The sequence below is a fragment of the Cotesia typhae genome, unplaced genomic scaffold, assembly GCF_013202065.1.
Source record: "Cotesia typhae breed Kobodo isofemale line unplaced genomic scaffold, CoteBio_Ctyphae contig_33, whole genome shotgun sequence".
In the NCBI taxonomy this organism is placed as follows: Eukaryota; Metazoa; Arthropoda; class Insecta; order Hymenoptera; family Braconidae; genus Cotesia; species Cotesia typhae.
The window spans coordinates 3,156,932-3,168,183 of NW_027423741.1; the positions used below are offsets into that span (position 1 = coordinate 3,156,932).

General features: G+C 30.7%; 2 protein-coding genes across 3 annotated transcripts; both read right to left on the minus strand.

The window, feature by feature from the left end:
- Positions 1–1,846: 1,846 nt before the first annotated feature.
- Positions 1,847–3,973, minus strand: Roc1a (Regulator of cullins 1a). 2 transcript variants are annotated; one of them, XM_074240900.1, is made up of 5 exons: positions 3,812–3,973; positions 3,582–3,609; positions 2,996–3,117; positions 2,836–2,902; positions 1,847–2,173 (listed from the first exon to the last, which is right to left on the minus strand). In XM_074240900.1, exons 1-5 carry the CDS (start codon positions 3,905–3,907, stop codon positions 2,109–2,111), a joined length of 378 nt encoding a protein of 125 aa, XP_074097001.1. In that variant the 5' UTR covers positions 3,908–3,973; the 3' UTR covers positions 1,847–2,108. The 2 variants fall into 2 exon arrangements, with proteins under 2 accessions (XP_074097001.1, XP_074097002.1); XM_074240901.1 differs by having other exon boundaries at positions 2,817–2,902; positions 3,812–3,972.
- Positions 3,974–5,954: 1,981 nt separating this feature from the next.
- Capr (caprin family member) lies at positions 5,955–11,064 on the minus strand. The gene is made up of 6 exons (XM_074241107.1): positions 10,894–11,064; positions 9,662–9,880; positions 8,843–9,199; positions 7,740–8,105; positions 7,354–7,648; positions 5,955–7,013 (listed from the first exon to the last, which is right to left on the minus strand). The coding sequence occupies exons 1-6, from the start codon at positions 11,005–11,007 to the stop codon at positions 6,733–6,735; spliced, it is 1,632 nt and encodes a 543-aa protein (XP_074097208.1). The 5' UTR covers positions 11,008–11,064; the 3' UTR covers positions 5,955–6,732.
- Positions 11,065–11,252: the final 188 nt, after the last annotated feature.

The window sequence follows — 11,252 nt, forward strand, 5'->3', positions numbered from 1 at the left end:
GGTGAACGCGGGAGATGGAAAATAAATACGATTTTCGCTAAACGGGGTTTAAAGGGAGCGGAGAGCGAGGAGGGTTCTCGACTTCCAGCTGAGCAGTAGGGTCGCCCTCGGCAAGACTAAGGCCGGCGAGGAGAAAAGGATGGGGTGATAATCGGTAGCCACCAAGGCCTCATTTCCGCCGGAAACAAAATTCTACGTCTGCCCTAAACGCCAGTCTTTCACTCGCTCCGTCCTACTTCCACTGTTTTTATTTTCTTTTTAATCTTTCGGCTATATCTAAGCAACCAACCTTTCGTTAGTCAATCGAATTAAATACCTCCACTAAATTCCAGTTTTTAAATCTACTTTTTTTCCAACTTGTACTTGTCAGTTGATATTTATTCAAGTACGCCAGCACTCATTTTTTTTAAATTAAAATTTTATTATGTCGAGAGCAAATTGTTTTATTAAATAGGGAATGACTATTTCAATTTATTTATTGTTTTTTTTTTTTTTTTTTTTTTTTTTTTTTTTTCCAAACACTAGAGAGTCGATAAGTGATTTTTAATTAAACTTTGTATCAGCAATATTCTGTTCGATCCACTTATTATTTTTTTTTTTTTAGCATTATTACTATTATTATTCATTTAAATTTAATCTCCTTCATTTTTATGAAAATTATTCATTAAAATAGTTTTAAGTTTTTAATTTTAATATTTAAAAAATTCAATCTAAAAATTTAATTTTTTTGTTAAGCGATTAAAAATTTTTTCCTTATTTTTGTAGTGAATAAATTAATTTAAATTACAAAATTAGAGAATTTATAGAAAAATATTTTTTAATAAAAAAATTATAATATTCATTTGGATTTTAATTTGACAAAAAAAAAATCAAAAATTATGCTTTACAAGCTGTCGTTTAATTCATAAAAAAAAATTATTGTTTATTACTGCTCTATTGCTGAGAAAAAATGATTGTTTAATTTCTCCTCTATTAATTGCGCATCACCGCGGCAAATTGAGGAAAAAAAAAAAATGTTATAAAAAAATAAAAAAAAGGTATTTAAAGAGTCTAGTGGGTGGAAATGATCCAGTGTAAGCTCTGGATCGAGAGTAGACTCATGATATAATTAGATGGTGCCACATAAGCAGAAAGCGAAGCAAAGAAAATGCGAGATATAATTGAGGTAGTAAAAAAGTGGCTCAGACTATTGGTAAGATGAGCAGAGAAGATCGAGCGAGTGGTAATACCTGGTGGTCTACAAAGATGTGATTTTCGCTGTATGACTGGATTAGAAGCCGGCTTGCCTGCGCTTTTCCTGCTCTATTTACCGGAGAAAAAATATTGTCCGTTTAAAAGCTCAACTATCAATTCCATTACACGTAATGAAGGATAATACCTATTCAAACATTATTAAATTTATATTATTATAAAAGATTTGGTTTAAATACTCCACTCACTTCATTTCATTTTATTGTTATTGTTATTTGTTTTATTTTCAGTCGGGGCGCAGACGAGCTGGCTGAGAGTCTGATGAGTAATAAATTCACTCGGGAGTTTTTTTTTAACGTAAAATCCTATTTGTTGCTGAGAAAAGAGGCAGCAGTGAATAGGAAGCGAATAAGCCAAAACTTTTACAACCAGGCTCGGGTAAGACCGGATAATCAGATCATTCAGACGTTCTATAAAAATGAATTAAAAAAAAAAATCAAACTGAAGACACGTTCGCACATCTCTGCCGCTCTACTCGCAAATATATTTTTACTGTAATGTTACAGATAAACGCGTTTGGTCACCAGAATACTAATAGTATTTCCAATTTCGAGTTCTACTCATGAAATAACTAATACTTTTAGGTATAATACCATTATTTTGTGATTAAAAGTATTGAAATTTATTAATTTTAAACATAAAGTAATTTAAATTACATAAATATTAATTTAAATTAAGAAGAAATTTGATGTTGCAGACCGAATATTGACGATCTTAGTATTTTTATTAAGATACGACGTTCTCACACTGCCCAAATTTTATTTTTTATAGTAGTAACTCCGGATGTTGTGGTGATTATTATTATTATTATTATTATTATTATTATTTTTATTATCAATTATAATTAACAGTAAAACTTAAATTATTAGTAGGAGAATTTTACTCAAGTGAGTAATGTTATAAAAGCACCTAGTGACCATACCTGAAAAATAAATGAACAATTGTTAATATTTGGAATTAATGGTTAATTTACTTAAAAAAAAAAAAATTAAATAAATATATTATTAGTTAATCATAAAATATATTTAATGAATAAAATTTTTTTCTGAATAATTGATAATAAAAAGTATCTTTGAGAATGTTCTTAGAGCTTTAATAAATCAATTGATATGATTACTTAAAATAATCTTGATTTATTATGTAGATGAATTATTTGAGTTTAATTTTATACGAATACTAAGATTAAAAATGTTTGAATATTTGAATGAAAAATTAAGACAAGATTAGTCATTCACAAATCAAAAGAAATTAAAAATAATTTATCAATTTATCGAGAAATTCTTTGCTTAAAAGGATAGCTAGTAATTATTTGTAATTCAAACAATAAATTCTTCAATGAATACTCAGATGATTAAATATAATGTTCAATTAAGTATGAATTGATAATTTGCTTTGTATTATAAGTAAATTATTAAAAAAAATTATTTCCTAGAATAATTAAATTTTTTAAACGTTTTACAAAATGGATATTCTAATTTTTTTTGTTCAAAGATAATTAAGTGTGAAAAAATTGATAGTTTTCTACTAATAATAAATAAATATTTTAAAAATAAAAAATTATTTACTTTTGGAACTCCCACTCACGATTATCAAGAGGACAGACTTGACGTGTCTTAAGCCAACGAGAAATGCAATGAAAGTGAAAAGCGTGCTGCAATAAAAAAATCAACCAATTAGTTTCAACGCAAATTTAACAGAGAATAATAATATTAAATCAACAAATAGAAAAAAAAATGAATTTTACATTGCAAACTCCCCAAGCTACTGTACATTCCTCACTAGTAGCTGATGCTTGATTTGCTTGGCACTCGATGCAAAGATCCATAATGTGGTTTCGACAAATAGCACAATTATCGACAACAATATCTGTAAAATATAATTCGATGAAATTTTATGTTTTTTGAGTTTTATGACAAGTATGAGTTTTGGGACAAGCCCTCCAGAAAACAAAAGAAGTGAGTACAAAGAGTAGATTTAAAAATTAATTATAAAGCAGGCTAATCGGTTTTAGCGTACAATGACAATATAAATTTTAATACGCTTTGGTAAAAATAATTAGATAAAGAAAACTGAAAAATTTTTTAGACAATTAGCAAAAATTTTTGTTTAAAATAACTTAGTAAAAATTTTTGCAATTGTTGGTTTGTAATTATTGACAGAATCATTAAAAAAAAAATTAAAACACGTGCTGCAATTCACAATAATAAAATAAAGTTCGATATGAAAAGTAAAATAATCAAAATAAAAAATTAATTTCAACACAAAAATATAAAAAGAAAAAAATGACAGCCTATTATGTTTACAAGTAGATAAAAAAAATGTTGACTTACCCCAAGCCCAAAGTGCAACAGCGTTCCACTAATGAAAAAAAAAATCATTATTAATTAAATATAATATAATTGAATATTAATTAAATGCAATACACATTGAAAAGTATATTATCAATAAACTACAAAATGACTAAGCATCAGGTAGTAAATATTAGGTTATAAAAACGTCGAACATGGAGGCGAGTAAATAAATACGGTGTTCACGGTAATTGATAAGAATAAATAATTACCTTTTTAACTTCAAAGCGTTTTTTGTCGCCTCTTCCACTGCTGGAAGTAGGCATATCAATCTCTTCTTCGTCAACATCCATCGCTGCTGATGCCATTTTGATAATTTTGTGTTTAACTTTTACTTTAAACTGTGATATTTGCGAGTGAATAACCGAAAGTGATTTAACCACCAACGCACGCAATGGCGCTTTTTGAGTGCTCGGTAGTTCGAATTCTCTCTACGCGGGACGCTAGTAGTACGAGACCAAAGCGCGGGAAATTTCAAATAGTGTGACTGTTGGTAAATTTCCGTACCGGCACGGTACTGGCACGGAGCACGGGAATATACCAATAGCCTCAGTCGAAATTGAAAAAAAAAAAAAATTAAAAATGCAATTTTTTTAAAATAATTTTTTGGAAAAAATTTTTTTGTCAAATAAAATTAAAAAATTGTCAAGTGACACCTAACTTGCATGTCATAAAAAAAATTTAATTTAAAAAAATTATTATTTTTTTTTAAACATTGTTGAAGTATATTTTTTTTTTAATTTTTAACCGCCAATGGGTTCAATTATAAAATTTTTATAGTTTTTTTATAGTCAGCCAATTTAAATAAACAAAAGAATGCAGTCGACAGGTCAAAAAATTTTGGCGGGAAATAATGCGCATTACATGTAATACTTTTTAACGCGAAATGAGTGTTAATTAGCAGATATTTTAATTTAATTTTATCACTAACCTTCTATTTTTCTGTCGGATGATAGAATTTTGCTGCTGGGCTGCTGAAAAGTCACCATTTCTGCAAACACTTCTTTCGAACATTTGGCGGCCATCTTGATGATGACTACGCACTATTTCACTCACACAACTATAGCACAATTAAAAAAAAACTCACAATATCACTTATCACTTGTTAAAAATTAAAACGAATGTAAGAAATTAAGAATCTAACGCGTTGGGTATTCAATTTTGTATTTGAAATGTAAAAAGAGAGTAAGATGTCCGCGACACACCCGGAATTGCGTGTTACTTTGTTAAAAACTCGGTTAGTACTGCAGCGGCCAGCGAAAGCGTCCGTTATCCCCACTCCGCAACCCGGAAGCGCGACTCCCATTGGTCGGCTCGATCTTCCGAGAAAAAAATAAATTTAAATTTTTCAATTCATTTTTCACTTTTTTTTATTTATTATTACTATTTAATTTTATTTAATTATTTAAAATTTAATTAATTCAGAAAAAAAATTTTTTCTCTTTCGAATAATAAAAAAATTACAAATTAAATATAAAATTATAACCTCTTTACTTGAGTTAATCTTTACATTAATAAAAACTAAATTGTACAGTTACTCGTAAAATAATGAAATATAATAAAATAAATAACTACCGATATAATTGTTTAAAATTATTCGATTTTGAAATGTTCTATAGAATAAAATGAACAAATTCAAGTCCAACTGTTCTTTGTAAATAGTGTTAATTTTTTTACTTAACTTCTGCTTGCAAAAATCCACTTCATTTAGGATGACAAGTACCTGTAAATTTTTATTCTAAAAAAAGTTGACCTACATACTAATAAAATAATATGAGGCGTACAAAAAAGCCAAACATGTGTTTTTTTATTTATTTATTTTAATTTTAAACAACGTCTTTCATAATTAATAGTAATAATAACTAATATCAATTAAAAAAAAGTCTCGTATGAAATTCACTTAATTGCTTACTGCTATAATCCAATCAAGGGAGAAGCGTAGCCTGCATTAATTGTGTTATTAAAAAAGAAACTAATTCAGAGATATTTAATGACTGATAAGATATAAAATCGGGACGAAAAGAAAAAAAATATTTACAGATAAAGATCTCTGGTTTTTTTTTTGTTTTCAATAAGATGAATGAATTATTTTTCTATTGTTTATATTATAATAATATTATCAATTTGAAAAATTGTTTAAATTAAAGTTATTACTAGGTACACTGATGATACAGAGTTGCTCGCGTAGCCTGTCTCTCTATTTATTTGTTAAATCGATGTATATTTAAAACTTTAACGACGATTTTTTTTAATTTTTTTTTTTTTATCAACTCTTGTGTTAGTACTCGAGTGTTACGTCGTGAAATGCGTGTATAAGTCATAATTTTATCATTATTTTTTTTTAACTTTTTCTCATTTTTTTTTCTTTTTTTTTTTTTAATAAAATTATTTATTTATTTTTTTTTTACTTTTTTTTCTACTAATATTTGTCAATTATAAGTTGTTGCCCTGTGAAACTGCCTTCTATCACAACACAATAATACTTGCGTGGTGGGTTCAGTTTATTATTTGTATTTCTTCAATTAGTTAATAATTATTCAACTCTTAATCAACGAATATTTTGTTGTCAGTTGCATCATTCTATTTTACAATAGTAATGTCACATTTCATAAGTAATTAAAATACTTACTTTTTAAGATGGTTAATTATTATACGCGTTTTAATCAGTCGTAATAATTAATGCAAGTTTTGATATCAATGGTTCTTCGCTTTCACAATTTACAAGACGCAGGTTTCAAAATTTTTCATTTAAGCGTAATTATTATTCAATAATCTATCAATTAGATTATCAACAAAAATTATTAACTATTGAAGAGAGAAACGACGAAAAGAAAAAAAAATATACAAATATAAATATTTATTTAAATAGATATATTCTCAAATTATGTAAGTTAATTCAACTTATTTTACAACGTGGATCATCGAAGAAAAAAAAAGATATATGTATATATTTTAATAATATAAATAAATGAATTTTCTTTTCGTTGTTTCTCGTGTTTGATGAAGAGAAAATTTTGAAAGTTCCCGCTTTTTTAAATATTTAAATGATATTAAGAATGTTATTATTAAAAGTGCATTTAACGCGTATTGATTTTAGATTTTAGGTTTTTAAATCTATTAGATCGTGATATAATTATTGTTGCGTTTGTGGCTTGCCACGTGGTGCGTAACCACCGCCGCGATTTCCGCCTCGTTGACCACCACGGAATTGTCCACCACGGCCACCTCTATCGATTCCCACACGATCTCCTCCCCTTGAATTGGTACGTGGTCCACCGCTGCCGCCGCTGGCACCACTACCTCTCTCGCGTTTGAAACCTCCACCGTTGTAATTGGAGCTCCCGCCGTCATTGGTGTAATTTCGAGATTGATAACCGTTCTGATAATTCGAGTTGTCATTGCGATAATAGGATCCTACAGCAAAAAAATAACGAAGTTTAAGCATAAATAAAAATATACTGTACACTAAATATTTTTAAAAAATATACACCAAGCAACAAGAAAATATATGATATTTTTCATACATTTTAAAATTGATGAATTTTGAAAATTAAAATTTTTAAATACAAAAATTCCAACACAGAATACTCGTTAAAAAAATAACGAGTGGCTGTTAATTTGTAGCTCACCAAGAAAGTCTATTATCAAAATGGACATTGATTAAACTTCAAGATTATACAATATCAATAAAAGACTAATTTGAAAAGACGACTGCAAATGAATTAACCGTAAAATTGTTGACATAATAAATTACCTTGGCCTCCTCCACCACCACGTCCATTCTGCTGATAATTACCGATGCCCCTTCCTCGGCTATTGTAACCATTAGAGTTACCACGACGTCCACCACGACCTCGATAGCTGCTCCTCTGTTCACCCCATCCTTGCTGAGACTGCTGGTGGTCTGAGTGCTCGGACTGTTGGGCGTTGTCAGTAGACCACTCGTCCATGGGGGCGTCGGCCATTTGACACCAATTAACCGGTTCATTTGAAGGATCAGCTTCAACTGGAGCCACTTCAGTTTCTTCTGCGTGCTGCTCTGCTTTTTCCTAATAAAATACAAACACTCGTTAAAGAGACTTGAGAGCAAAGTAAATAACAAGTAATTTATTTATTTTTCAGCACCGAGAAAGTACACACCTCAGACTGCTGATTTTCTTGCTGATCAAAGTTCTGCGTTGGCTGGATAGCCTGTTGCCCAGGAGAGGGGGGTTGGAATTGTCCAGCAGGATGCTGAGGACTGTATGGGATGTTCTGCTGATGGGATGGCGGCATGGGTATTGGTGGCGGAGGATTAGGATTCGCAAACCCAGGAATGTGAGACATTTCCTGCGGTGGATGCTGGTAGATAACCTGCTGCGGCACTTGGACAGGTGCTCCAGTAAAGTTTTGGTTGGTGAAGGTTTGAGTTGGAATCGGAGCGTTTACTGGTTGTTGAGGAATGTGTTGAACAATGGTTGGAGGTGGTTGTCCGGCAGCAACTTCCGGTGAATCAAGCTCTGACTCCTGCAGAAAGAAGAAATTTGGAGTCCCAATTACATCATTGATGCGTGGTGTTTGTTGCTGCTGTTGTTGCGGCTGTGGCTGCTGGGGTTGCGGCACATAGCCAGCCGCATTTGCGTAGTACGCCGTTTCAACAGGTGCTGATGGGTGCGGTGCTGGTATTGCCTGCGGTGTGACTACCGTCATTGGGCCAGCTGCAGGGGCTCCACCGGCAACAACCGCTACCGGTGCTACTTGGACAGGAAAATTAGGCATTGGAATCATTGATTCCGGGTGTGGAATGATTGTTACGTCGCCGGAATTATTTGTGAATTCTTCCGACGGCTGCTCAACAATATTTTTACCATCACCAATGGTAACATCTACTGGTGCTTCTAGAGCCTTTAATCAATTCAAAATTTATTTTGTTAGCTAATTTTTTGCTAAAATTAAATCCCTAAAAAAGCAACTCTATCATCTATTGAGAAAAAATATATAATTATACAAAATCATAAACATAATTTTTCAACACAATAAATAATACAAATTTTTTTTTTTTTTTTTTTTACTTGTAGAGAATTTAATTTTTTTTTTAAACGAATCCATGCAAATTATATTTTATTTTATATTTAAAAGTACACCGATTGAAATTTATGAAAAAAAAATTTTTTATCATTTTAAGGGATATTAAATTCTCTATTTAAAAAATAAAATAATAATAATAAAAAAGAGTGAACTGTTTATAAAAAAAAATTACTTACAACTTCATTAGTGATGACTTCAGTCTCTACAGTCTGGACCTGATCAAAATATCCACAAGAGTGGACAGACGTGATAATTTCCTTAAGCCTCAGGTAAGTCGTACCTGCGACCTCACGCTGCTTGCCCTCAAGAATTCCCATGTAATGCTCAGCTGCCTTTTGCAATTGCTGCGTAAATGATGGTTCATTCGGTTCAGGCTGACGCTTCATTGTCACTTCGTTGTAAAAGTCGTCCAGGAACTTTAGGTCGTCTTGCGTCAATTTCGTGGCGCCATTTGCACCAGTGAGAAAGTCCTCACGAACAACTTCAGCACCGATGTTAATCAGCACATCTTGGATCAACAGAACTTCTCGGATCTAAAAATATATCAACATTTAAAAAATAATCATCAGCTACAAATTCAATATAAAAACAGTGTTAATTTTTTTTTTAAGAATTACAAATCTTAGTATAAAAATTTAAAAAAAAATTCATGAGTTATCAGACTGACAATAGCAAACTTGACATTGTTTATGTTAAGAAAAAAGATTTGAGACTCGTAAAAAAAATATACGCGTTGAAATATTTAAGGTGGTATGTAGACTGGCGAAAAGTCTTATAGACGTAAAATGAGATAACCTGTGAACAAATATTAAAACTTGTAAAGTAAATAAAATTTCTAGTGACAAATTGGAGATTATTTAAATTTCTAAAAAAGATTTATCGATACTTAGTTTGAAATTTTAGATGTTACTATAATTTACCAAACTAAAGAAAAAAAACTGGGTGTAATTATTAATATTGTTATCAATAAATAAATAAATAAATAAGTAAAACACCTTAGAAATGTCCTGCTGCATCCTCTCCACGGCTTCCTTCCTCGCCTGTTTCTTCTGTTGCTTGGCAAAGTCATTAGAGATACCAACGATTTGCTTGTAGAGCTCCCGGGTTATCTCCAATGTCTGCAACACTTCGTCGTACTTGGCGACCGCCGTTTTTTGGTCGAGGTTTAATTCTTTACCATTTTTCACGAGGTCTTTTAACAACTCGAGTTTACCCTACAACAATAAAACCTTCAATTGTTATGATTCCATCCGATTAAGAATTGAATCAGCAAAATAAAACATAAAATTATAAAATAAAAAATTCATTAAACGTTCACTTAAAATATATATATTAAAACAACCAACAAGTCGTAAAAAAAAAAAAAAAAATAATCCATGTATTGCGTATAGGCGACAACTTAAATAATTCTTTTACTATAAAATTCCAAGAAAGTGTAAATATAAGCATTCTATACATTCAAAGCAAGCAATAGCATTCTTTGCTTTGTAATTTAACAATTTGGTTTTTTTTTTTTTTTTTTTTTTTTAAATAATTCTTTCGCTGCAAAAAAAAAGTAATATAAATAAATAAAATAAAATCATTGGCGAGTTTTTTTATGGCTTAATATTTATAACAATAGCGCTGGCAAATCCTACAGATAATATAGCAAAAAATCCCCACTAGTTAATTATTAATTCTTGGTATAAATAAAATAAAATAAAATAAAATAAAAATGAATAGCGATTATTTACAGAAATAAAAAACTGAGTAATGGAACAAGTATTAATAAATATTAAATAAAATAAAAGATTGGTCAAAGTAAGTTTAAATAAAAATGATGATAATTGTAAAGATAAAATAATAAATGAAAGACGACGTGAATGAACAGTAGGAATTTAGTCAGGGGGCCGCCATGACACAAGTAAATTTGCATTGGACGCCTAGTTATTGTGCTATTATTATTAGCAGTTAGCAAAGACCGGGGATGCTAATTAATGATAATAATGGAGAAATAATGACGGAACAATTGTTGGCTGTTAGTTGAGATAATTATTAAGAACAATCAGTAAATAACGATTTGTTCATTCGTCGAGCACATGGCGCACCGATTGAAAAAAAAAAAAAAAAAAAACATGGCGTCGATCACCGCAAGTAAGCGGCGACTGACAGATGCGTGTTTAACAATTACCGAGTATTTATAAGCTTGTTTAGCAACAGAATAACCATTTATTATTTATTAACGTACCTTGCGTTTTTCCAAATTCCTTATCTTGTGCTCGATAACGGTGATCGCTTGACGAATCGGATCAGTGGCCTCCGTAGAGGCCTGTTTCTCTAGCTTAGGGTTGGCAGAAGGCATCCTTCACGGGCAACAAACGCGAACTGGAATGGCAGTGAAGATGCTTTCGTTTCGTTCTGCTAAAGGAGTCCGTGCCGGGTCGGGGGAAGCTAGCCAGCTATCAGCCTAGCTTCGAGAAAAGTTTATGCTGCTCTTTGCGCATGCGCGTTTTTTTAGTTAACATTCACATTTACATCACGTGATTTTTTTTTATTCTTTACACAATAATAATTGTTTTATTTTTTTTTACCTCCACTGTTATTGTT